The sequence below is a fragment of the Chiloscyllium plagiosum genome, unplaced genomic scaffold (assembly GCF_037043375.1).
Source record: "Chiloscyllium plagiosum isolate Xiang-an unplaced genomic scaffold, Cpla_swu_hap1 HiC_scaffold_8, whole genome shotgun sequence".
Classification (NCBI taxonomy): domain Eukaryota; kingdom Metazoa; phylum Chordata; class Chondrichthyes; order Orectolobiformes; family Hemiscylliidae; genus Chiloscyllium; species Chiloscyllium plagiosum.
Genome location: NW_028270146.1, coordinates 15,176,898 through 15,202,900, shown reverse-complemented (window position 1 = coordinate 15,202,900; position 26,003 = coordinate 15,176,898). Strand labels below are relative to the sequence as shown.

The following is a 26,003-nucleotide window of genomic DNA, read 5'->3' as shown; positions in this document are numbered from 1 at the left end:
CTGAAACATTAACTCTGCTTTCCCTCCACAGATACTGCCAGATCTGCAGAGTTTTTCCAGCAATTTCTGTTTTTCTATCTGGGAGCAAGGCTGGAAGCAGTGGTGCCCAAGCGAGACAGATTGTTACATGATATTAAAGACACTAACATTGTGTGTCAGCTGTGGCTGTGATGGTAATACTGACGGTTGTGGGTCCAAGTCCCACTGCAGTATTTACTGCACATTTCGGTGACTGACAATGAAAGTCTGAGGGGCCAACATGCAGATGATGTGCTAGAACCAGCTCCTATCTGCCCAGTTCTAGTCCAACAGGTTTATTTGAAACCACAAGCATTCGGAGCGCTGCTTCTTTTCTCCTTTTCTCAGCAGAGAGCGGCGTGAGCTGGGCGGAAGTGAGGTTGGAGCGCAGAGCTGGTCGGGAAGGTAAGTGATATATAAAGAACTTACCTCGACGCCAACGGTCTTTTCTCAGCAGAGAGCGGCGTGAGCTGGGCGGAAGTGAGGTTGGAGCGCAGAGCTGGTCGGGAAGGTAAGTGATTGATATTTGAGTGGGTGTGTTCTGGTCCCCAGGCCCTACACAGTAGGGCCTCTCCCTCCCATCCTCCTCCTCTAACCTAACTTTAAAGTTCACAGGTAAGCTACTCAGTGTTCTTGCTTTGGAGACGAAGTGTACAGTCATGGCAGCGCAGGCAGTGGAATGTTCCTCCTGCAGGATGTTTGAGGTAGGGGTGACCACCGATATTCCTGCCGACTTCATCTGCAGGAAATGCAGTCAGATCCTGCTCCTCACAGAACGAGTTAGGGAACTGGAACTGGAGTTGGATGAACTGAGGATTATTCGAGAGGCTGAGAAGGTGATAGATAGAAGCCACAGGGACATAGTTAGGCCAGAGAACAGAGGTAGCTGGGTAACAGTTAAAGGTGGGAAGGGGAGGAAGCAGGCAGTGCAGGGATCCCCTGTGGTCATTCCCCTAAACAATAAGTATACCGCTTTGGATACTGGTGGGGGGGACAGCCTAGCAGGGGTAAGCTGCAGTGACCGGGTCTGTGGCATGAGGTCTGGCTCTGAGACTCAGAAGGGAAAGGGGGAGAGGAGGAGAGCACTAGTTATAGGAGACTCTCTAGTTAGAGGGACGGACAGGCGGTTCTGTGGACATGGGCGAGACTCTCGGATGGTTTGTTGCCTCCCGGGTGCCAGGATCCGAGACGTCTCGGACCGTGTTTTCAGAATCCTTAAGGGGGAGGGTGTGCAGCCAGAAGTCGTGGTGCACGTTGGCACCAATGACATAGGTAGGAAGAGGGGTGGGGAGGTCATTCAAGAATTCAGGGAGTTAGGCTGGAAGCTAAAAGCTAGGACAGACAGTGTCGTCATCTCTGGGTTGTTGTCGGTGCCACGTGACAGTGAGGCAAGGAATAGGGAGAGAGTGCAGTTGAACACGTGGCTGCAAGGATGGTGTAGGAGGGAGGGCTTCAGGTATTTGGACAATTGGACTGCGTTCTGGGGAAGGTGGGACCTGTACAAGCAGGATGGGTTGCACCTGAACCAGAAGGGCACCAATATCCTGGGGGGGTAGGTTTGCTAGCAATCTTCGGGGGGGTTTAAACTAATTTGGCAGGGGGATGGGATCCGGACTTGTAGTCCAGCAAGTAGGCTACCTGTTTGTCAGGATGTCCAAGAATGTAGGGAGGCTGTGAAGAAGGTAGCACTGACAGGGAATACTTGCGGACACAGAGATGGATTCAAGTGCGTATATTTCAACGCAAGGAGTATCAGAAATAAGGTGGGTGAACTTAAGGCGTGGATCGGTACCTGGGACTACGATGTTGTGGCCATCACAGAAAAGTGGATAGAAGAGGGACAGGAATGGTTGTTGGAGGTTCCTGGTTACAGATGTTTCAGTAAGATTAGGGAGGGTGGTAAAAAAGGAGGGGGGGTGGCGTTGCTAATTAGAAATGGTATAACGGCTGCAGAAAGGCAGTTCGAGGGGTTCTGCCTTTAGAGGTAGTATGGGCTGAAGTCAGAAATAGGAAAGGTGCAGTCACCTTGTTGGGTGTTTACTATAGGCCCCCCAATAGCAGCAGAGATGTGGAGAAACAGATTGGGAAACAGATTTTAGAAAGGTGCAAAAGCCACAGGGTAGTAGTCATGGGCGATTTCAACTTCCCAAATATTGATTGGAAGCTCTTTAGATCAAGTAGATTGGATGGGGCGGTGCTTGTGCAGTGTGTCCAGGAAGCTTTTCTAACTCAGTATGTAGATTGTCCGACCAGAGGGGAGGCCATTTTGGATTTGGTACTCGGTAATGAACCGGGACAAGTGATGGGCTTGTTAGTGGGTGAACATTTTGATGATGGTGACCACAATTCTGTGACTTTCACCTTGGTTATGGAGAGAGATAGGTGCGTGCAACAGGGTAGGTTTTACAATTGGGGGAAGGGTAATTATGATGCTGTAAGACAGGATCTGAGGAGCATAAGTTGGGAGCATAGGCTGTCAGGGAAGGATGTCGTGGAAATGTGGAACTTTTTCAAGGAACAGATGCGACATGTCCTTGATATGTATGTACCTGTCAGGCAGGAAAGAAATGGTCATGTGAGGGAACCTTGGTTGACGAGGGAGGTTGAATGTCTTGTAAATAGGAAGAAGGAGGCTTATATCAGGTTGAGGAAACAGGGTGCAGACAGAGCAGTGGAGGGATACAGGATAGCCAGAAGGGACCTGAAGAAAGGGATTAGGAGAGCTAAGAGAGGGCATGAAAAATCTTTGGCGGATAGGATCAAGGATAACCCAAAGGCATTTTATGCGTATTTGAGAAACATGAGAATGACGAGAACGAGGGTAGGTCCAATCAAGGACAGTAGTGGGAGACTGTGTATTGAGTCGGAAGAGATAGGAGAGGTCTTGAATGAGTACTTTTCTTCAGTATTTACGAATGAGAGGGACCGTATTGTTGAAGAGGAGAGTGTGAAACGGACTGGTAAGCTAGAGGAGATACTTGTTAGGAAGGAAGATGTGTTGGACATTTTGAACAACTTGAGGATAGACAAGTCCCCCGGGCCTGACGGGATATATCCTAGGATTATGTGGGAAGCAAGAGAGGAAATTGCAGTACCGTTGGCAATGATCTTTTCATCTTCACTGCCAACGGGGGTGGTACCAGGGGACTGGAGAGTGGCGAATGTTGTGCCCCTGTTCAAAAAAGGGAATAGGGATAACCCCGGGAATTACAGGCCAGTTAGTCTTACTTCGGTGGTAGGTAAAGTAATGGAAAGGGTACTGAGGGATAGGATTTATGAGTATCTGGAAAGACACTGCTTGATTAGGGACAGCCAGCACCGATTTGTGAAGGTTAGGTCTTGCCTTACAAGTCTGATTGAATTCTTTGAGGAGGTGACCAAGCATGTGGATGAGGGTAGAGCAGTGGATGTAGTATACATGGACTTTAGTAAGGCATTTGATAAGGTTCCCCATGGTAGGCTTATGCGGAAAGTCAGGAGGCATGGGATAGAGGGAAATTTGGCCAATTGGATAGAAAACTGGCTAACCAGTCGAAGTCAGAGAGTAGTGGTAGATGGTAAATATTCAGCCTGGAGCCCAGTTACAAGTGGAGTTCCGCAGGGATCAGTTCTGGGTCCTCTGCTGTTCGTAATTTTTATTAATGACTTGGATGAGGAAGTCAAAGGGTGGGACAGTAAATTTGCAGATGATATGAAGATTGGTGGACTTGTTGATAGTGAGGAGGGCTGTTGTCGGCTGCAAAGGGACTTAGATATGATACAGAGCTGGGCTGAGGAGTGGCAGATGGAGTTCAACCCTGCCAAGTGTGAGATTGTCCATTTTGGAAAGACAAATAAGAATGCGGAATACAGGGTTAACGGTAGGGTTCTTAGTGAGGTGGAGGAACAGAGGGATCTTGGGGTCTATGTTCATAGATCTTTGAAAGTTGTCACTCAGGTGGATAGAGCTTGTAAGAAGGCCTATGGTGTATTAGCGTTCATTAGCAGAGGGATTGAATTCAAGAGTCGTGAAGTGATGTTGCAACTGTACAGGACTTTGGTTAGGCCACATTTGGAGTACTGTGTGCAGTGCTGGTCGCCTCACTTTAGGAAAGATGTGGAAGCTTTGGAGAGGGTGCAGAGACGATTTACCAGGATGTTGCCTGGAATGGAGAATAGGCCGTACGAGGATAGGTTGAGAGTGCTAGGCCTTTTCTCGTTGGAACGGCGAAGGATGAGGGGTGACTTGATAGAGGTTTATAAGATGATCAGAGGAATAGATAGAGTAGACAGTCAGAAACTTTTTTCCCGGGTACAACAGAGTGTTACAAGGGGACATAAATTTAAGGTGAAGGGTGGAAGGTATAGGGGGGATGTCAGGGGTAGGTTCTTTACCCAGAGAGTGGTGGGGGCATGGAATGCGCTGCCTGTGGGAGTGGTAGAGTCAGGATCTTTGGTGACCTTTAAGCGGCAATTGGATAGGTAAATGGATGGGTGCTTAAGCTAGGACAAATGTTCGGCACAACATCGTGGGCCGAAGGGCCTGTTCTGTGCTGTATTGTTCTATGTTCTATGTTCTTCATCAGTTGAAGTCACCTGGCAAAGGGGCAGTGCTCCAAACGCTTGTGGTTTCAAATAAACCTGTTGGACTATAACCTGGTCTCATGTGACTTCTGACAGTGTCCACCCCAGTCCAACACTGGCAGCTCCACATCCTATCGCCCTGAGCTAGAGGTTCAGGATCTATTAACGCCATAGAGTCATAGAGATGTACAGCATGGGAACAGACCCTTCGGTCCAACCCGTCCATGCTAACCAGATATCCCAACCCAATCTAGTCCCACCTGCCAGCACCTGGCCCATATCCCTCCAAACCCTTACTATTCATATACCCATCCAAATGCCTTTTAAATGTTGCAATTGTACCAGCCTCCACCACTTCCTCTGGCAGCTCATTCCATACCCGTACCATCCTCTGCGTGGAAACGTTGCCCCTCAGGTATTTTTATATCTTTCCCCTCTCACCCTAAACCTATGCCCTCTAGTTCTGGACTCCCCCACCCCAGGGAAAAGGCTTTGCCTATTTATCCTATCCATGCCCCTCATAATTTTGTAAACCTCTATAAGGTCACCCCTCAGCCTCTGATGCTCCAGGGAAAACAGCCCCAGCCTGTTCAGCCTCTCCCTGTAGCTCAAATCCTCCAACACTGGCAACATCCTTGTAAATCTTTTCTGAACCCTTTCAAGTTTCACAACATCTTTCCGATAGGAAGGAGACCAGAATTGGATGCAATATTCCAACAGTGGCCTAACCAATGTCCTGTACAGCCATAACTTGACCCCCTCCCCCAACTCCTGTACTCAATACTCTGATCAATAAAGGAAAGCATACCTATTCAAAGAAAAGCAAGAAAGTTATTCCTGGTGTCCTGACCCATAGTTAGCCTTCAACCAACATCACCAAACCCTGCCAGCTTATCTCGCTGCTGCTTTATGGGATCTTGCTGTGCACAATTTGGCTGCCGTGCTCCGTAGCCACATTTCAGAAGAGACATCTTCAAGTTGGTTTGGGCTGTCCTGAAGACGCAATGTTCTCGAATGCAGCTACTGACACCATTGAAAAAAAAGGCCTCAGGAATAGGGGGTGAATAGGGAGTTGGCTGTTGCCAACTCTGCTCAATACTTGGAGGAATTGTGGTAGATCCTGTGAGATTAGGAATGTTTACAGAAAAAAGTCCCAGGGCCTGGCAAAGCCGTCACAGTCGCCACAGAGAGCAGTGGAAATGTGCTAAATTTAAAAAGGAACTGCAGGTGAGGCCAGGATTTATTTACTTTGGCACTAACTCAATACAAACTTTTCCTGTGTTCAAACAGATGATCACATGGCACTTTGAGACTGTTGCTGCGCAGAGCTGGACTTTGAAATGAGACACCTCCTGACTTTAATCCTTATGTTTAGCAAAATCACATGTACTGTTATTTCAATACCCGACCTCAGAACTCTCTGTGCATTGAAATCAGAATCATAGAATTCCCTACAGTCCAGATATAGGGCATCCAGCCCATTGAGTCTGCACCAACCCTCAAAAGACTGCCCCACCCACACTCAACCCCTTGGCCATATCCCCACATTTACCCTAACCAACCCACCCATCCCAGGACACTTTGGGCAATTTAGCATGGCCAATCCACCGAAACTGCACATCTTTGGACTATGGGGAAACCGGAGCACCTGTAGGAAACACACGCAGACAAAGGGAGAATGTATAAACTCCGCACAGACAATCACCTGAGGGTGGAGTAGAACCTGGGGGTCCCCAGCACTGTGAGGCAGCAGTGCTAACCACTGAGCCACCTTCAGGATTGAATGTGAATACACTACATCCCAACCCCCCACCTCCCCGCCCTCAGGGGCTGCTTCTGGGTCTGAAGAGATGTGGCTAAGGGATCAGGACGTACATCAAACAGACTGTGGTGAAATGCTGTGAATGTCCATTTGATAAGCAGTACATATGGACTCCAGGTCTGAAACATAGCAGGGAAAAGGCAGAAGAATAGTGAAGGACAAGATAAGATAGTCAGTGCACGCATGATGGGCCAAATGGTCACTACACTGGAGTGTGTCTGCGATGACCCATTCAGAATGGTTAGGACTTTCAAAAATCTAGATATCGAAACATTGTCCCTGGATCATTGGCACATACATCAGCAAGAACTGCAATAAAATTGTTAGTGCCAAATTGAGGAGGGGTGGAGTGCGAAGGGGACAGAACACACAGACACCCATAGATACACACACACAGTCATAGACACAACAAAATACACACTGACACATACATACACACAGATACCCATAGACACACACACACTCATAGACACACCACATACACACAGACACATACATACACACAGATACCCATAGACACACACACACACTCATAGACACAACCACATACACACAGACACATACATACACACAGATACCCATAGACACACACACACTCATTGACACAACCACATACACACAGACACATACATACACACAGATACCCATAGACACACACACACTCATAGACACAACCACATACATACAGACACATACACACAGATACCCATAGACACACACACAGTCACAGACACAACCACATACACACAGACACATACATTCACACAGATACCCATAGACACACACACACTCATAGACACAATCACATACTCACAGACACATACTTACACACAGATACCCATAGACACACACACACACTCATAGACACAATCACATACACATAGACACATAGATACACACAGATACCCATAGACACACACACTCATAGACACAACCACATACACACAGACAGACCATAGATACATGCAGTCATAGACATAACCACATACACACAGATACCCATAGACACACACAGTCAGAGACACAACCACATACACAGACATACACACAGATACCTATAGACACACACACACTCATAGACACAACCACATACACACAGAAACAAACATACACACAGACACATACATACGCACATATACCCATAGACACATACACAGTCATAGACACAAACACATACACACAGATACCCATAGACACACACAGTCAGAGACACAACCACATACACAGACACAGACATACACACAGATACCCATAGACACACACACACTCATTGACACAACCACATACACACAGATACATACATACACACAGATACCCATAGATACACACACAGTCATAGAGACGATATACACAGACACATACATACGCACATATACCCATAGACACATACACAGTCATAGACACAAACACATACACACAGATACCCATAGACACACACACACCCATAGACACAACCACATACACACAGACACATACATACACATAGATACCCATAGACACACACACACTCATAGACACAACTACATACACACAGATACCCATAGACACACACACGCTCATAGACACAACCACATACACACAGATACCCATAGACACACACACACTCATAGACACAACCACATACACACAGACACATACATACACAGAGATACCCATAAACACACACACAGTCATAGACACAGATACATACACACAGATACCCACAGACACACGCACACTCATAGACACAGATACATACACACAGATACCCACAGACACACACACGCTCATAGACACAACCACATACACACAGACACATACATACACACAGATACCCATAGACACACACACACTCATAGACACAACCTCATACACGCAGACACATACATACACACAGATACCCATAGACACACACACTCATAGACACAACCACATACACACAGACACATACATATACACAGATACCCATTGACACACGCACACTCATAGGCACAACCACATACACACAGACACATACATACACACAGATACCCATCGACACACACACACTCATAGACACAACCACATACACACAGACACATACATATACACAGATACCATAGACACACACACAGTCATAGACACAACCACAGACACACACATTCATACACATACCCATAGACACACACACTCATAGACACAACCACATACACACAGACACGTACATACACACAGGTACCCATAGACACACACAGTCATAAACACAATCACATACACACAGAAACATACATTCACACAGATACCCACAGACACACACACACTCATAGACACAACCGCATATACACAGACACATACATACACACAGATACCCATAGACACACACACACTCATAGACACAACCACATACAGACAGACACATACATACACCCAGATACCCATAGACACACACACACGCATAGACACAACTACATACACACAGATACCCATAGACACACACTCACGCATAGACACAAATACATACACACAGACACATACATACACACAGATACCCATAGACACACACACAGAGTGATAGACACAACCACATACACACAGACACATACATACACACAGATACCCATAGACACACACACACTCATAGACACAGATACATACACACAGATACCCACATTCACACACACAGTCACAGACACAACCACAGACACACACATTAATACACATATCCATAGACACACACACTCATAGACACAACCACATACACACAGACACATACATACACACAGATACCCATAGACACACACAGTCATAAACACAATCACATACACACAGACACATATATTCACACAGATATCCACAGACACACACACACTCATAGACACAACCGCATATACACAGACACATACATACACACAGATACCCATAGATACACACACACTCATAGACACAACCACATACAGACAGACACATACATTCACCCAGATACCCATAGACACACACACACACGCATAGACACAACTACATACACACAAATACCCATAGACACACACACACGCATAGACACAAATACATACACACAGACACATACGTACACACAGATACCCATAGACACACACACAGTGATAAACACAACCACATACACACAGACATATACATACACACAGATACCTATATACACACACACACTCATAGACACAGATACATACACACAGATACCCACAGACACACACACGCTCATAGATACAACCACATACACACAGACACATACATACACACAGATACCCATAGACACACACACACTCATAGACACAACCACATACACACAGACACATACATACACAGATACCCATAGACACACACACTGTCATAGACACAACCACATACACACAGACACATACATACACACAGATACCCATAGACACACACACTGTCATAGACACAACCACCTACACACCGACACATACATACACACAGATACCCATAGACACACACACAGTCATAGACACAACCAAATACACACATAGGAGAAAGTGAGGTCTGCAGATGCTGGAGATCAAAGTTGAAACTTTATTGCTGGAACAGCACAGCAGGTCAGGCAGCATCCAGGGAACAGGAGATTCGACGTTTCGGGCACAGGCCCTTCTTCAGGAATGAGCAGAGAGTGTTCAGCAGGAGAAGATAAAAGGTAGGGAGGAGGGACTTGGAGGAGGGGCGTTGGAAATTTGATAGGTGGAAAGAGGTCAAGGTGAGGGTGATAGGTCGGAGTAGGATGGAGGCGGAGAGGTCAAGAAGAAGACTGCAGGTCAGGAAGGCGGTGCCGGGCTGGAGGGATCCGGCTGAGACAAGGTGGGGTGAGGGGGGATGAAGAAACTGGTGAAGTCCAAGTTCATCCCCTGCGGTTGGAGGGTTCCCAGTCGGAAGATAAGACGCTCCTCCTCCGACCGTCGGGTTGTTGTGGTTTGGCGGTGGATGAGTCCAATGACCTGCATATCCTCGGTGGAGTGGGAGGGGGAGTTGAAATGCTGTGCTACAGGTTGGTTGGGTTGGTTCGTCCGGGTGGCCCAGAGGTGCTCTCTGAATCGCTCCGCAAGTAGGCGGCCTGTCTCCCCAATATAGAGGAGGCCACACCGGCTGTAGCGGATGCAGTAGATGATGTGGGTGGAGGTGCAGGTGAATCTGTGGCTGATATGGAAGTTTCCTTTGGGGCCTTGGAGAGAAGTGAGGGGGGAGGTGTGGGTGCAAGTGTTGCACCTCCTGCGGTTGCAAGGGAAGGTGCCGGGAGTGGAGGTTGGGTCGGTGGGGGGTGTGGATCTGACAAGGGAGTCGCGGAGGGAGTGGTCTCTACGGAAAGCTGATAGGGGAGGGGAGGGAAATATATCCTTGGTGCTGAGGTCTGTTTGGAGGTGGCGGAAGTGACGGCGGATGATGCGCTGTACATGGAGATTGGTGGGGTGGTAGGTGAGGACCAGTGGGGTTCTGTCCTGGTGGCGGTTGGAGGGGCGGGGCTCAAGGGCGGAGGAGCGGGAAGTGGAGGAGATGCGGTGGAGGGCACCGTCGACCACGTCGGGGGGGGAAATTGCGGTCCTTGAAGAAGGAGGCCATCTGTGTTGCACGTATTTTGAACTGGTCCTCCTGGGAGCAGATGCGGCGGAGACGAAGGAATTGGGAGAATGGGATGGCGTTTTTACAGGGGGCAGGATGGGAGGAGGTGTAGTCCAGGTAGCTGTGGGAGTCGGTTGGTTTGTAGTAGATGTCCGTGTTGATTCGGTCGCCTGAGATAGAAACAGAAAGGTCTAGGAAGGGGAGGGAGGAGTCCGAGACTGTCCAGGTGAATTTGAGGTTGGGGTGGAAGGTGTTAGTGTAGTGACATTCACACAGACACATACATACACACAGATACCCATAGATACACATACACTCATAGACACAACCACATACACACTGACACATACATAGACACAGATACCCATAGACACACACACACGCATAGACACAAATACATACACACAGACACATACGTACACACAGATACCCATAGACACACACCCAGTGATAGACACAACCACATACACACAGACACATACATACACCCAGATACCCATAGACACACACACACTCATAGACACAATCACATACTCACAGACACATATATACACACAGATACCCATAGACACACACACACTCATAGACACAACCACATACACACAGACACATACATACACAGATACCCATAGACACACACACAGAGTCATAGACACAACCACATACACACAGACACATACATACACACAGATACCCATAGACACACACACTGTCATAGACACAACCACATACACACAGACACATACATACACACAGATACCCATAGACACACACACAGTCATAGACACAACCACCTACACACCGACACATACATACACACAGATACCCATAGACACACACACAGTCATAGACACAACCACATACACACAGACACATACATACACACAGATACCCATAGATACACATACACTCATAGACACAACCACATACACACTGACACATACATAGACACAGATACCCATAGACACACACACACGCATAGACACAAATACATACACACAGACACATACGTACACACAGATACCCATAGACACACACCCAGTGATAGACACAACCACATACACACAGACACATACATACACCCAGATACCCATAGACACACACACACGCATAGACACAAGTACATACACATAGATACCCATAGACACACACACAGTCATAGACACAACCACATACACACAGACACATACATACACACAGATACCCATAGACACACACACAGTCATAAACACAACCACATACACACAGACACATACATACACACAGATACCCATAGACACACACACACATAGACACAACCACATACACACAGACACATACATACACACAGATACCCATAGACACACGCTCATAGACACAACCACATACACACAGATACCCATAGCCACACACACAGTCATAGACACAACCACATACACACAGACACATACATACACACAGATACCCATAGACACACACACAGTCATAGACACAGCCACATACACACAGACACATACACACAGATACCCATTGACACACACACACTCATAGACAAAACCACATACACACTGACACATACATAGACACAGATACCTATAGACACACACTCAGTCATAAACACAATCACAAACTCACAGACACATATATATACACACACAGTCATAGACACAACCACATACACTCAGACACATACATTCACACAGATACCCATAGACACACATACAGTCATAGACACAACCACATACACAGAGACACAGGCACTCACCCAGATACCCATAGACACACACAGTCATAAGCACAACCACATACACACAGACACATACATAACACACAGATACCCATAGACACACACAGTCATAGACACAACCACATACACACAGATACCCATAGACACAAACATACACGCATAGACACAACCACGTTCACGCAGACACATACATACACACAGATGCCCATAGACACACACAGTCATAAACATACCCACAGAAACATACATACACACAGATACCCATAGACACACACAGTCATAGACACAACCACATACAAACAGATACCCATAGGCAAAAACATACACGCATAGACACAACCACGTACACGCAGACTCATACATACACACAGATACCCATAGACACACACTCACTCATAGACACAACCATATACACTCAGACACATACATACACACAGATACCCATAGACACACACACACACTCATAGACACAACAACATACACACAGACACATACATACACACAGACACATACATACACAGACACATACATACACACAGATACCCATAGATACACACATAGTCATAGACACAACCACATACACACACAAACACATACATACACACAGATACCCATAGACACACACACACTCATAGACACAACCACATACACACAGGCACATATATACACACAGATACCCATAGACACATACACTTTCATAGACACAACCACATACACGCAGACACATACATATACACAGATACCCTTGGACACACACACATCCATAGACACAACCACATACACACACAGATACCCATCGACACACACACACTCATAGACACAACCACATACACACAGACACATACATACACACAGATACCCATAGACACACTCACACTCATAGACACAACCACATTCTCACAGACACATACATACACACAGATACCCATAGACACACACACACCCATAGACACAACCACATACACACAGACACATACATACACAGATACCCATAGATACACACACACAGTCATAGACACAACCTCATACACATACATACATACACACAGATACCCATAGACACACACACCCATAGACACAACCACTTATACACAGACACACACATACACACAGATACCCATAGATACACACACACTCATAGACACAACTACATACACACAGATACCCATAGATACACACACACTCATAGACACAACCACATACACACAGACACATACATTCACACAGATACCCATAGACACACACACACATAGACACAACCACATACACACAGACACATACATACACACAGATACCCATAGACACACGCTCATAGACACAACCACATACACACAGACACATACATACACTCAGACACATACATACACACAGATACCCATAGACACACGCTCATAGACACAACCACATACACACAGACACATACATACACACAGATACCCATAGACACACACACAGTCATAGACACAGCCACATACACACAGACACATACATACACACAGTTACCCATTGACACACACACACTCATAGACAAAACCACATACACACTGACACATACATAGACACAGGTACCTATAGACACACACTCAGTCATAAACACAATCACAAACACACAGACACATATATATATACACACACAGTCATAGACACAAGCACATACACTCAGACACATACATTCACACAGATACCCATAGACACACATACAGTCATAGACACAACCACATACACAGAGACACAGGCACTCACCCAGATACCCATAGACACACACACACACACTCATAGACACAACATACACACAGACACATACATACACACAGACACATACATACACACAGATACCCATAGATACACACATAGTCATAGACACACCCACATACACACACAGACACATACATACACACAGATACCCATAGACACACACACACTCATTGACACAACCACATACACACAGACACATATATACACACAGATACCCATAGACACATACACTTTCATAGACACAACCACATACACGCAGACACATACATATACACAGATACCCTTGGACACACACACATCCATAGACACAACCACATACACACAGACACATACACACAGATACCCATCGACACACACACACTCATAGACACAACCACATACACACAGACACATACATACACACAGATACCCATAGACACAACCACATTCTCACAGACACATACATACACACAGATACCCATAGACACACACACACCCATAGACACAACCACATACACACAGACACATACATACACACAGATACCCATAGATACACACACACAGTCATAGACACAACCTCATACACATACATACATACACACAGATACCCATAGATACACACACCCATAGACACAACCACATATACACAGACACACACATACACACAGATACCCATAGATACACACACACTCATAGACACAACTACATACACACAGATACGCATAGATACACACACACTCATAGACACAACCACATACACACAGACACATACATTCACACAGATACCCATAGACACACACACAGTCATAGACACAACCACATACATAAAGACACATGCATACACATAGATACCCATAGCACAACCAAACATACAGACATATACATACACAGATACCCTTAGACACACACATACTGAGACAGACATTCATATACACACACAACCATATGCACACACATACAGACACCCACATATACACAGACACCCATACACTACACAGGCACAAACACCCATAAGACACACATATATACAAATGCACACCTGCATTCAGACACAACTACACACAGACATACACAAATACCCACATACATACACTCCAAAGTCACCTAAAGACTCATATATACACACAAACACTCACAAACCCCACCTAGTGGCAATGGTAGCTATGTGCGTCTCAAATTAATCAAATGGTTGGAAGATTGCCAAGGATTGTCCTCAAATCCCACCACTAAATGCCAGCAAGAGAGACCCTTCGTGATGTTTTTGGTGGCTGGGGTTCGAGAAGGGGTTTAAGCAGGAGAAGATGGGAATAGGGAAAAGATCTGATCGCTGAAGCTGTGGAGTCAGGGGATGGAGGAAGAAACTATTCTTGCCCCTGAGAAAGGTGCTTGTATTATCTGTTCATGAGGAGGGGTTTGGTGGGAAAGGGTTTAGCGGGAGGATTGGTTTGGATGCTAGGGGGTGGGGTCAACCAGCAGGGCTATGGTACCAGGGATATGGTGGAGGTGCCTGAGAATTGCAATCTGAAGGGTTTGTTAGAGATTTTGTTTTGGTGCTTGGGATGTGAAGAGATGGTAATGGTAATCCAAAGGCCCAAGATGGGCACACGGGTTCAAACCTCATCATAACGGCTGGTGGAATTAAAGATCAGTTACTGAAAAATTGGAAGTGAAAGGCAGTCTCAGGAATCAATTCTCAAAAAAAAAGCAAAATCCTGTCTGGTTCATGAATGCATTCAGGGAAGAAAATCTGTGTCCATAATTCATCTGGCCTACACGTGACTCCTGACTCTCAGTGGTTGATGCTGTAACTGCCCTCTGAAATGGCCAGCGTGGCACTGGGTTCAAGAGCAATTAGACCTGGGCAGGAATCATGACTTTGTCAACATCACCCACAGTCCATGCAAGTTTAAATTAGTACAAGAGATCAAGGTTTCCTGGTGGAGGTGAGGGATCAAAGGTTATACCAGGGCTGGGATGACCCTGACTTTGCCGCTTTCTCTCACCTCACACCCCCCAAACACTCGGATCTCCTCAACCTACAGTACCTTCAGTCAGCCTCAAGATAAAGTTGGGTTTGAGTTTGGAAACAGATTTTTAAGACTTTAACTTCTCTCTTGACTCAAAACTCCACTTTTTAGACCAATAGGCAAACTCAGTTGGATTAATGCTAATGAGTTATAATTAGATAGGCTGGGGCATTTTTTCACAGGACCTGGAGGGGTGACCTTATTGAGGTTTATAAAATCATGAGGGATATGGATAAGGTGAGTAGCAAAGGTCTTTTCACTGAGGTGGTGGGGGGAGGGTGGGGTTTCAAAATTGAGGGGGCATATTTTGAAAGTGAGAAGAGAAAGATTTACAAAGGACATGTGGGACAACGTTTTTACATAGAGAGTAGTTTGTGTGTGGAATGAACTGCTGGAGGAAGTACAGTGACAACATTTAAAAAACCTTTGGATAAGTTCATGATGAGGAAAGGTTTGGAGGGATATGGGCCAAACGCAGGAAAGTGAGACTAGTTTAGTGTGGGAACATGATCGGCATGGACTGGTTGGATCAAAGATGAAGGGCTTTTGCCCGAAACGTCGATTTTCCTGCTCCTCGGATGCTGCCTGACCTGCTATGCTTTTCCAGCACCACTCTAATCTAGAATCTGGTTTCCAGCATCTGCATTCCTTGTTTTTACCTGGTTGGATCAAAGGGTCTGTTTCTGTGCTGTATGACTCCTAAATTCATAAAAATTGCCAGTTATTTTGTACCATATTGTACATATATTGTACGTATATAAAAATGCTTCAAGAAGATGGTAAATAATTTTTCTCAAATGCCTCCCTCTTCAGCTGACTGTTGCTCAGAGCAGGCTCTTACTGGTTAATGTCCTGGAGACTTGAAACCTGGACATTTGCAAACATCAAATCCTCAAATTCTTTTTGCAGTGAGGGCTCCTCTCTCAAGTGTGTTTTGTGTTTCTAACAGAGTCTTGGGTTTTAACACCGACAGAATCAAGAGCAACTTGAATCCTGTTGTTTATTTTCTTTTTAACAGTTACCTGCACAAGAACAAGCTCTTGTCATCCTTCAACGAGGATGTCTTTACAGGAGTCTTGGGTGGACCCACTCTGCTGTACGTAATTACTATTAGAAGGCCAGTTGAGGGTTGATTTAGTCTCAGGAGAATTCCTGGAAGACCTGCATTAATAAAGAAAAGACAAGCATCACAAAGGGATGGCCAAACAGTGCCTGTTGGGACGTGCAGTATTTTAAATCATTGGGATGACAGGAGCTGACATATTAGGGGCAAACTGGGTGTGGGGAGGGTGGGCTTATTGTGGAGTTGGGAGAACACAGTGTGTGGGAGGGGAGGAACATCGTGTGTGTTTGTGTGAGTATGTGTGTGCGTGGGTATGTGTGTGTGTGTATGTATGTGTGCGTGGGTATGTGTGTGTGAGTATGTGTGTATGAGTGTGTATGTGTGTGTGTGTGAATGTGTGTGTGTGAGTGTGTGAATGTGTGTGTGAGTATGTATGTGTGCTGCGGTTCTGTTCGCCGAGCTGGAAATTTTTGTTGCAAACGTTTCGTCCCCTGTCTAGGTGACATCCTCAGTGCTTGGGAGCCTCCTGTGAAGCGCTTCTGTGGTGTTTCCTCCGGCATTTATAGTGGCCTGTCCCTGCCGCTTCCGGTTGTGTTTCCGCTGTCCGCTGTAGTGGCCGGTATATTGGGTCCAGGTCTATGTGTTTGTTGATGGAGTTTGTGGATGAGTGCCAAGCTTCTAGGAATTCCCTGGCTATTCTTTGTTTGGCTTGCCCTATAATGGTAGTGTTGTCCCAGTCAAATTCATGTTGCTTGTCGTCTGCGTGTGTGGCTACTAGGGATAGCTGGTCGTGTCGTTTCGTGGCTAGTAGATGTTCGTGGATGCGGATCATTAGCTGTCTTCCTGTTTGTCCTATATAGTGTTTTGTGCAGTCCTTGCATGGGACTTTGTACACTACGTTAGTTTTGCTCATGCTGGGTATCGGGTCCTTCGTTGTGGTGAGTTGTTGTCTGAGAGTGGCTGTTGGTTTGTGTGCTGTTATAAGTCCTAGTGGTCGCAGTAGTCTGGCTGTCATTTCAGAGATGTTCTTGACATATGGTAGTGTGGCTAGTCCTTTGGGTTGCGGCATGTCCTCGTTCTGTTGTCTCTCCATTCGGCATCTGTTGATGAAATTACAAGGTATTCGCAAAAAACGGATATCCTCGCAATTTCATCAACGGATGCCTAAGGGAGAGACAACAGAACGAGGACATGCCGCAACCCAAAGGACTAGCCACACTACCATACGTCAAGAACATCTCTGAACTGACAGCCAGACTACTGTGACCACTAGGACCTATAACAGCACACAAACCAACAGCCACTCTCAGACAACTCATCAAAACGAAGGACCCGATACCCAGCATGAGCAAAACTAACGTAGTGTACAAAATCCCATGCAAGGACTGCACAAAACACTATATAGGACAAACAGGAAGACAGCTAACGATCCGCATCCACGAACATCAACTAGCCACGAAACAACACGACCAGCTATCCCTAGTAGCCACACACGCAGACAACAAGCAGCATGAATTCGACTGGGACAACACTACTATCATAGGGCAAGCGAAACAAAGAACAGCCAGGGAATTCCTAGAAGCTTGGCACTCATCTACAAACTCCATCAACAAACACATTGACCTGGACCCAATATACCGGCACTACAGCGGACAGCTGAAACTGACAACCGGAAGCGGCAGGGACAGGCCACTATAAATGCCGGAGGAAACACCACAGAAGCTTCACAGGAGGCTCAAGCACTGAGGATGTCACCTAGACAGGGGACGAAACGTTTGCAACAAAAACTTCCAGCTCGGCGAACAGAACCACAGCAACGAGCACCCGAGCTACAAATCTTCTCACAAACTTTGAGTATGTATGTGTTTTTGTAGGTGGCTCATTGTGGAGAGCCGGGAACACACTTTATATGGGAGGTAAGGCTGATTGCAGGAGAAATCAGGACTCCAGTGGGTTCTTCAATATCTGCATTGATTGGATTATCACTTGATCATTTCTGTTTTTTTCAAATGTCCCAATGAAAATGTTTCCCTCATGACAACACTGTTCTTGCTGGATAACCTGACAGTGCCTTTTGGTCCTGTAGAGATTGGGACTGGAAGGGAGTTAACTCAAAGATCATCCAATTTACCCCAGGAGGGAACAGAAATGACCAGGGGTGGTTTTTAGGGACACGAGGAGCAGGGTGAGAATTGTATTTGAGGTAGTGTCCTGTTACATTCTGTTTCCACAGGATTTGGTGACATTTCCCTGTTCACGGGTGAAAAGGGCCAGTGCCAGTGTTTGCTTCTTCATTCATTCAGGGGAGAGGGGCAATTCCAACCCCATCCATACCCCAGTTGCTCCCATTTAGCCCCTTGTGCAGAATCCCCACTATGCTCTGTATGTAGTCAGTATTCTGCTTACTTTGTGGAAATACCCCTGTCCCAGTTGTGTATTGGGGTGGGGTCAGAGATGAGGTATTTACTTAGGGTGGAACTGGAGGGGGGGGGCACAGGAGGAATGGTCATTGAACACAGGTTCAACACTCCATGGTCTATTGCTCACTCTCCCACTCTATATTTATCAGACAGTTTGATTTCAGCTTGAGAGTGGCCAGTCCGTGAGTTAATAATGGTCTCTCCTTCTCATAGTGATGTTTCTCAGTCCAGTGTCCACTCCCTCCCAAGCAAGGGGCTGGACCAACTGAAGGAACTAATGGCAAAGAATACATGGACATTGAAGAGGTTGCCTCCTCTGAAGACTTTCCTTCACCTCACCAGAGCTGACCTCACGTACCCGAGTCACTGCTGCGCTTTTAAGAACTGGAAGAAGAACAAAGGGTGAGTTAGTGACTGGTGCCCACCTCAAAATGGTATTTTCCTGGGACCATGACTCCAGATACTGAAACCCGCCTGGAGACAAGGTAGTAAACAAAATATTTCTGTGTGACCGCTGAGTCCAGGTTTAATAATGAGGATGTTGCTGACTTTAAGAGACTGAGGTGGGGAGGGAAGGGGAATAGATCATGAAGAAGTACTTCCCTATAAACTAGTCACTACTGTGGAACTGAGTCAATCAAAACCATCCCAAAGGTGCTGCACAGATACTATTACCAAACAAAACTTGACCCTGGGCTAAGTAAGGAGATGTACATCAGGTGAAGAAAATCATGTTTAGATCAAGCGGAGGGTTTTAAGAAGTGTCTTAAAAGAAACTGGGATATGCAGAGGGGATGAGGGAGGAGTTTGAATCTTATCAAACATTGGATTTCAACCTTTTTTATTGAAAGAACTTGCAATATATTGTGAACTACAGTGGCTCAGTGATTAGCACTGCTGCTTCACAGCACCAGGGACCCAGGTTCAATTCCAGCCTCAGGCGACTGTCTGTGTGGAGTTTGCACATTCTCCCCGTGTCTGCGTGGGTTTCCTCCGGGTGCTCCGGTTTCCTCCCACAGTCCACAGATGTGCAGGTCAGGTGGATTGACCATGCTAAATTGCCCGTGGTGTTAGGTGCATTAGTCAAAGGGAAATGGGTCTGGGTGGGTTACTCTTCAGAGGGTCAGTGTGGACTTGTTGGGCCAAATGCCCCAACTGTAGGGAATCTAATTTAAACTTGTCCTTTCTCGCCACTCACACATTGTGAACCTAAAATACTGTAGAATGAATAAAGTCTATTTTTCGCTGAATGGAAATTCTCAAGACTTAACAATTTTGAAACTACTTGAAATTTTCTCAATGCCCTTTCCAATGCTCAGGAAACTCCTGGATCCTGGGAAATCTGCTTGGGACACACTGGTTGGGATAAAGTGTGGATGTGACCACCAGGGGAGCAGAGATTAAAGTCAGCAAGGGTTGGGTGGGGTGGGGGGTTGGTGTTGGGGGAAGAAGTCAGATTTGGAGAAATGCGGATAACACAGAGGGTTGTAAGAATGCAGGAGGTTACAGAAGAAGAGAGGGCTGAGGCAATGGAAGGATTTGAGAAAAAAGGATGAGAAATTTAAAATTGATCGCAGGCAACATGTAAACCTGAGAGGTCAACACTGCTGCCTCACAGCATCTGGGATCCAGGTTCCATTCCAGCCTCGGGTAGCTGTCAGCGTGTTGTTTGCACATTCTCCCCATGTCTGTGTGGGTTTCTTCCGGGTGCTTGTACCACAGTCCAAAGACATGCGGGTTAGGTGGATTGACCATGGCAAATTGCCCACAGTGTGCGGGCTAGGTGGGTTAGCCATGGGAGATACAGGGTGGGGGGCGTTGGTCTGGGTGGGATGCTCTTTTGAGGGTTGGTATGGACTCGATGGACTGAATGGCCTGCTTCACACTATGGATTCTGTTAAAAAATTGGATTTTGCTGTTCAGATAGTAAGAGTTAGAGTAGAAGACTGTACCCTGAGTCCTGAATTCAGCTGCACAGTGATACTGAAGCACTTGTCAGATTTACTTCAATAATTATGATCCACATATTCTGCAATGTCTTTTTTTTGCTCTCCAGTTTGCCGTACAGGCTTTTAGAGTCAATAATGTGCAACCATAGCACAAGTCATGGTTTCCGGCAGAGAAGATCCTTCAGTTTACACAGTGAGCTCTTACACCGTGATTACGCTGAGGATAACAACGCAGCTCACTCCTCTAACCAGGCTTCCAAGCTCCGCGATTTCCATAGTAACTCTCACTATTACGTGTTCTTCGAGGAACAAGGAGATGGAGATGTTGGGTTTGGCCAAGAGCTGAAGAACCCTCAAGAGGACCACGTGCAAGCTTTTGACAATCATTATGACTACATGGTGTGCGGAGGCAATGAGGAGATTGTCTGCAAGCCTGAGCCGGATGAATTTAACCCTTGCGAGGACATCATGGGCTACGACTCTTTGAGAATCATAGTGTGGTTCGTTAACTTGTTGGCCATTCTTGGCAACACCTTTGTGCTCTTGATTCTGCTGACGAGTCACTACAAGCTCACAGTCCCTCGTTTTCTGATGTGCAATCTGGCTGTGGCTGATTTCTGCATGGGCGTTTACTTGCTGCTGATCGCCTCCGTAGACCTCTACACCAGGAGTGAGTATTACAATCACGCCATCGACTGGCAGACAGGGCCAGGGTGTAAAACCGCTGGATTCTTCACGGTCTTTGCCAGTGAGTTCTCAGTCTATACGCTGACGGTGATCACACTGGAGCGCTGGTACGCCATCAACTTCGCTATGCGTTTGGACAGGAAGATGCGGCTACGGCATGCCACCATGGTCATGGTGGGCGGCTGGGTAATCTGCATCACCTTAGCACTTCTGCCCATTTTAGGAGTCAGCAGCTACATTAAGGTTAGCATCTGCCTGCCAATGGACACAGAGTCCCAGTTAGCTCAGGGCTACCTCGTCTTGGTACTGTTGGTCAACATCTTGGCATTTGTCATCATCTGCGCCTGCTATGTCAAGATTTACATCACGGTAAAGAACCCGCATTATAAGTCTGGCAGCAAAGACACAAAAATGGCCAAACGCATGGCAATCCTCATCTTCACCGACTTCACCTGCATGGCCCCCATTTCTTTCTATGCGTTGTCCGCCATCTTGAACAAGCCGCTGATCACCGTGACCAACTCCAAGATTCTGCTGGTCCTCTTCTACCCACTCAATTCCTGCGCCAACCCTTTCCTCTACGTCATCTTCACCAAGGCTTTCCGCCGAGACATCTTCGTCTTGCTGAGCAAGGTGGGCCTCTGCCAGTACCGGGCCCAGCTCTATCGGGGGCAGGCCCTCCCTGGCAAGAATGCCAGCACTCTTGCCAGGAACCAGGGCAATACAGGGGCACCCGTCAACCTTGCCAACGCCAGCCCTCACCAACACCCCAGTAACCGCGGACAGTTGAAGTCTGCTACAAGAGAGTGTATTGTGAGTGAACTGTAACTGCGGATTGCAGGGGGGCCCCCAGGGAAATATTGTTAGACTTGAAGGTTAACTTGTGACTGAACTGGCTGCAGTGGGGAGCAATGAGAAACAAAAGTAGGTTTATTTGTATTATTACAAAATGGTTCAGTTGTTGTAAATTCAAGAGAGGCTATTGAACTGGTTCCACTAATGTATGAGAAGATTATTGGTAGGGTGTCTAATTCCAATGAGCTCGATAATCCCAATCCAGCTACTGGGCTCCCTAGGGGGTCACAAAGTTTCAAGGGGATTTGAGGAATAAATGCTTTCACCCAGAGGGTGGTGGCACTCTGGGACTCATAGCCTGTAAGAGTGGGAGAGGCAGAAACCCTCATCACATTGAAGAAGTATGTGGCAATGCACTTAACACACAAGGCTATGGGCTCAGTGCTGGAAAATGGGATTAGAATTATTAGATGTTTATGACCAGCACAGACACGATGGGTCGAAGGGCCTTATTCTGTGCTGTAGTTCTCCGTGTCTCTTTGACTGTATCCAGGCCCCTTATCATTTTACATTGGGCGTAAAAGTAAAGCCAGACCCCATTAGTCACTGTCAAAGCTGTCAGTATTCTGTTTGTCAAAGGCTGTACTCACAGTCTGGCTCCTGCCTCAGTTAGGTGCAGTGAATTAAGAGCAAACAGAAGTAGTGTTCAATTAATTTGTGTACATTTGAGACTTTCTAATCCCCTCAAATTGGTGCAGGATTACCGTTTGTACTAAACTCCGACAGCAGTTTAAAGGAAGCTAATTGCATGTTATGGACTCCACTACACTCCTGATATCTAACAAAGTAATAGCAGTATCTTCCTGTGCCAGCCTACTGGGCAATCCACGTTCGCATTCAGAATGCCTTTGAACGATAGTGTCTGTAACACTTCAATTCCATTCCAATTACTAAAATGGAACTGTTCACTCGGGGACTAACCATACCCAGTCTGCAGTTAGTAACATCACTAGAGAAGATCTCCCTCTCCAGCACTTCACTCAGATGGACAGTCAAACAAATTGAGACAAGAGTCTCTAGTTGAAATGCTCCCATGAACATTTATTCAAAATCTGCGAGAGTAGAATAGTGAATATTTCTGAGTGATACTGTTGAGTATAAGATCAATTGAATTGCAAATGATTTGCTCCTGGATTTCATGTGTACTGAGAAAGAAGAGACATTTGTGGATAAATGTTGAGACATTAAAGCTACTTCATTTCAACTCTGGTTTATGTATTGCTTGCAGATAGACTGATGTTATTTTCAGGGCCCGAGCTGGTTTGTTTCTGTGTTAAAATGAAGGAGTTTGAATTCTGTTTTAAAGAAGAAACAGAAATTTGGACATCCACTTCTTTAATTGTTCATAGGATCTGGGCCGTCACTGGCTGGGCCAGCATTTATTACCCATTCCGAGATGCCCTTGAGAAGGTGGGCATGAGCTGCCTTCCTGAACCAGCTGGCCCTACTGTGACATTAAGGAGGAAGTTCCAGCTACAGGGATATTATTAAATTGGGAAGGGTGCTGAAAAGATTTACCAGGATGTTACTGGGACTAAAGGGTTTGAGGTACAGGTGGAGACTGGAGAGGATGGGACTTTTATCTTCTTGAGCTTGAGGGGTGACCTTATAGAGGTTTATAAAGTCGTGAGGGGCATGAATAAGGAGGATAGCCAAGGTCTTTTCCCAGGGTGGAGGACTTCAAAACTTAAGGGCATAGGGGAAAGATATAAAAGGGACCTGAGGAGCAATTTTTACACACAGAGTGTGGTGTTTATATAGCAAGGTCTGTTTTCATGATGCATGACTCTATGACTCTGTGACTTTGACCCAAGTGACATTAAAGGAACAGTGATAGGCAGACAAACAAGGAACAGAAGTGGGCCATTCGGCCTCTCAACCCTTCTGTACCATTCAATACCAGCAAAGGGCATTCCTGCTGACCCTGGATAAACTTTACCCACTGCTTAACAAGGATCAATCTACCTCCACCTTAAAAATATTCAAGAGCCCTGCTTTTCAGGAAGAATGTTCCAAAGATTCACAACCTTCTGAGAGGAAAGGTTTTGCTTCATCTCTGTTTTAAATAGGCAACCTGATTTTTCAACAACAACCCTTGTGTTCTAGAATCTTCAATCAAAGAAACATTCTCTCCACATCTACCCTGTCAAGACCCCTCAGAATCACTTGGAAAGGCATGGACTAGTCAGGGATAGTCAGCATGGCTTTGTTAAGGGAGGTCATCCCTTACACATTTGATTGAAATCTTTGGGGAAGTGGCAAGGAGGCATGTGGCAGTGGATGTTGTCTACATGGATTTTAGTAAGATTTTAGTAAGATTTTAGTAAGGTCCCATACGGAAGACTGGTCAAAAGTCTATCTTGTGCCAGAAATGTGCAGCAACCAAGTTACCCCAACCCCAAGGCAATGGTTGAAGTGTGAATCTAAGTACGAATAGGTTTCTTGATGATTGCTTAATTTACAAAATACAGTATCATGGATGTCTGCTTTCTCCTCACCCACCCCCCTCTGGCTCTCTCTTTAAGTGCTCTACTTAATAATGTCCTACCCCTGTGCATCTTAAGAAGTGGCACATCACTAAC

General features: G+C 46.0%; 1 protein-coding gene across 1 annotated transcript in view; it reads left to right on the top strand.

Moving 5' to 3' along the window:
- The window catches only part of tshr (thyroid stimulating hormone receptor), an 86,010-nt gene extending 61,396 nt beyond the window's left edge, over window positions 1–24,614 (top strand). Inside the window, exons 8-10 of the mRNA XM_087989468.1 lie at window positions 17,466–17,543; window positions 20,144–20,332; window positions 21,987–24,614. Coding sequence (XP_087845594.1) covers window positions 17,466–17,543; window positions 20,144–20,332; window positions 21,987–23,394 — 1,675 coding nt within the window. The 3' untranslated portion in view covers window positions 23,395–24,614. The remainder of the gene's footprint in view (window positions 1–17,465; window positions 17,544–20,143; window positions 20,333–21,986) is intronic.
- The last annotated feature ends 1,389 nt before the right edge of the window (window positions 24,615–26,003 follow it).